Source organism: Chondrus crispus, genomic scaffold (genome assembly GCF_000350225.1).
Source record: "Chondrus crispus Stackhouse genomic scaffold, scaffold_103, whole genome shotgun sequence".
NCBI classification, from domain to species: domain Eukaryota; phylum Rhodophyta; class Florideophyceae; order Gigartinales; family Gigartinaceae; genus Chondrus; species Chondrus crispus.
In genome coordinates, this window is record NW_005178895.1 from 221,049 (window position 1) to 222,228 (window position 1,180).

The following is a 1,180-nucleotide window of genomic DNA, read 5'->3' on the forward strand; positions in this document are numbered from 1 at the left end:
CTTTCCCGTAAAGCCCCTAAGGCAATTCCTCGCGAGTCTTTCTCCTACGCTCGCGGAAGGCCTCCTCCCTGGTCTGGACAAGAAAAAAAGGGGGAGGTCTCGGATTTGTTGACGTCCCACCCCGCGCCCTTTCATGCTGTTCGAACATGGCTCTCTTCGTAGAGCAACGGGAGGCGTGGGGTCCGTTGCGCGTCGTACTGTAGACTTGCCGGCCCTCGCCGTCCGTGGCGAGGGCGCGCGACGACAATCTTTATCCTTATTGGCCCTCGCCACCGATGGCGAGGGCGCGGCGCGCAACGACGCGCGACGACAATCCTTATCCTTATCGTCCGCCGCGCAATCAGAAAATTATCCCAAAAATTGTCATAGTTTCCCGCGAAAACAATTTCTGCCAAAAATTCAAAGCACGGTTCCTGATTGGTGCGCTGTCGTCTGAGGAAGAAATCTTCCCAAAATTAAATCATGGCACGCGCCGTGATTAGCGACAAAAAGTTCTAATTGGGGCTGGCAGTACACGTGTGTGCGCGCTCTTCGGTCCCGCGCGTACACGTGTACACGTGCGCCCCCTGCACTCGAAGGTACACGTGATGGTACTGTAGAGCATCGAGCCCTACAGTAACCGATCCGATTCTGAGTTGATCTAATCTAAAATAAAGCCCCAGGGGGGGGGTCGTCACCCTGAGGGCCAGTCCTAACAAAGGACTTTCCTCTCGTTTTTCCTTTCCCTCGCCCCGTTTTTATTGAGTTCTTCACTAAAATCGGAAGCACGTTGCTGTAGTTTTTACTGTAATGCCATCCCATAGTTCCACTCCTCGGAAATGGAACAGAGTCTGGACGGTCTGCAGATCCATGCAGCATGGAAGGTACAGCAACGCCTCCTCGCGCATGCACATGGCCCAGTCTGACTCCCTGTAGCTCGACAAAAGCAAAGCTGGACGACGTGTTGCTATAATGAGGTCCCTCGATGTGCATGACCAAAACTGGGCTGGATTGAGATATGAAACGAAAGATATGGAAGGGATGGAGGGTGCGGGGAGAGACTGTGTCGGTGTCGATGTTAGGAGGATGACGCGGTGGCGGGGACAATAGCATGTCGGAGGATGTGTGTTTGTCACGGTACTGAGGAGGTGAGGAAGATGGTGATGGGGCGTGGTGGTCGGGCGGGAGGTAGGGGTGGCGG

The 1,180-nt window shown here is 54.7% G+C and overlaps 1 protein-coding gene across 1 annotated transcript; it reads right to left on the reverse strand.

Annotated features, from left to right (window-relative positions):
* Positions 1–645: 645 nt before the first annotated feature.
* On the reverse strand, positions 646–972 carry CHC_T00001576001 (hypothetical protein). The gene has a single exon (XM_005712418.1). It carries the CDS (start codon positions 970–972, stop codon positions 646–648), a length of 327 nt encoding a protein of 108 aa, XP_005712475.1.
* Between the last annotated feature and the right edge of the window lie 208 nt (positions 973–1,180).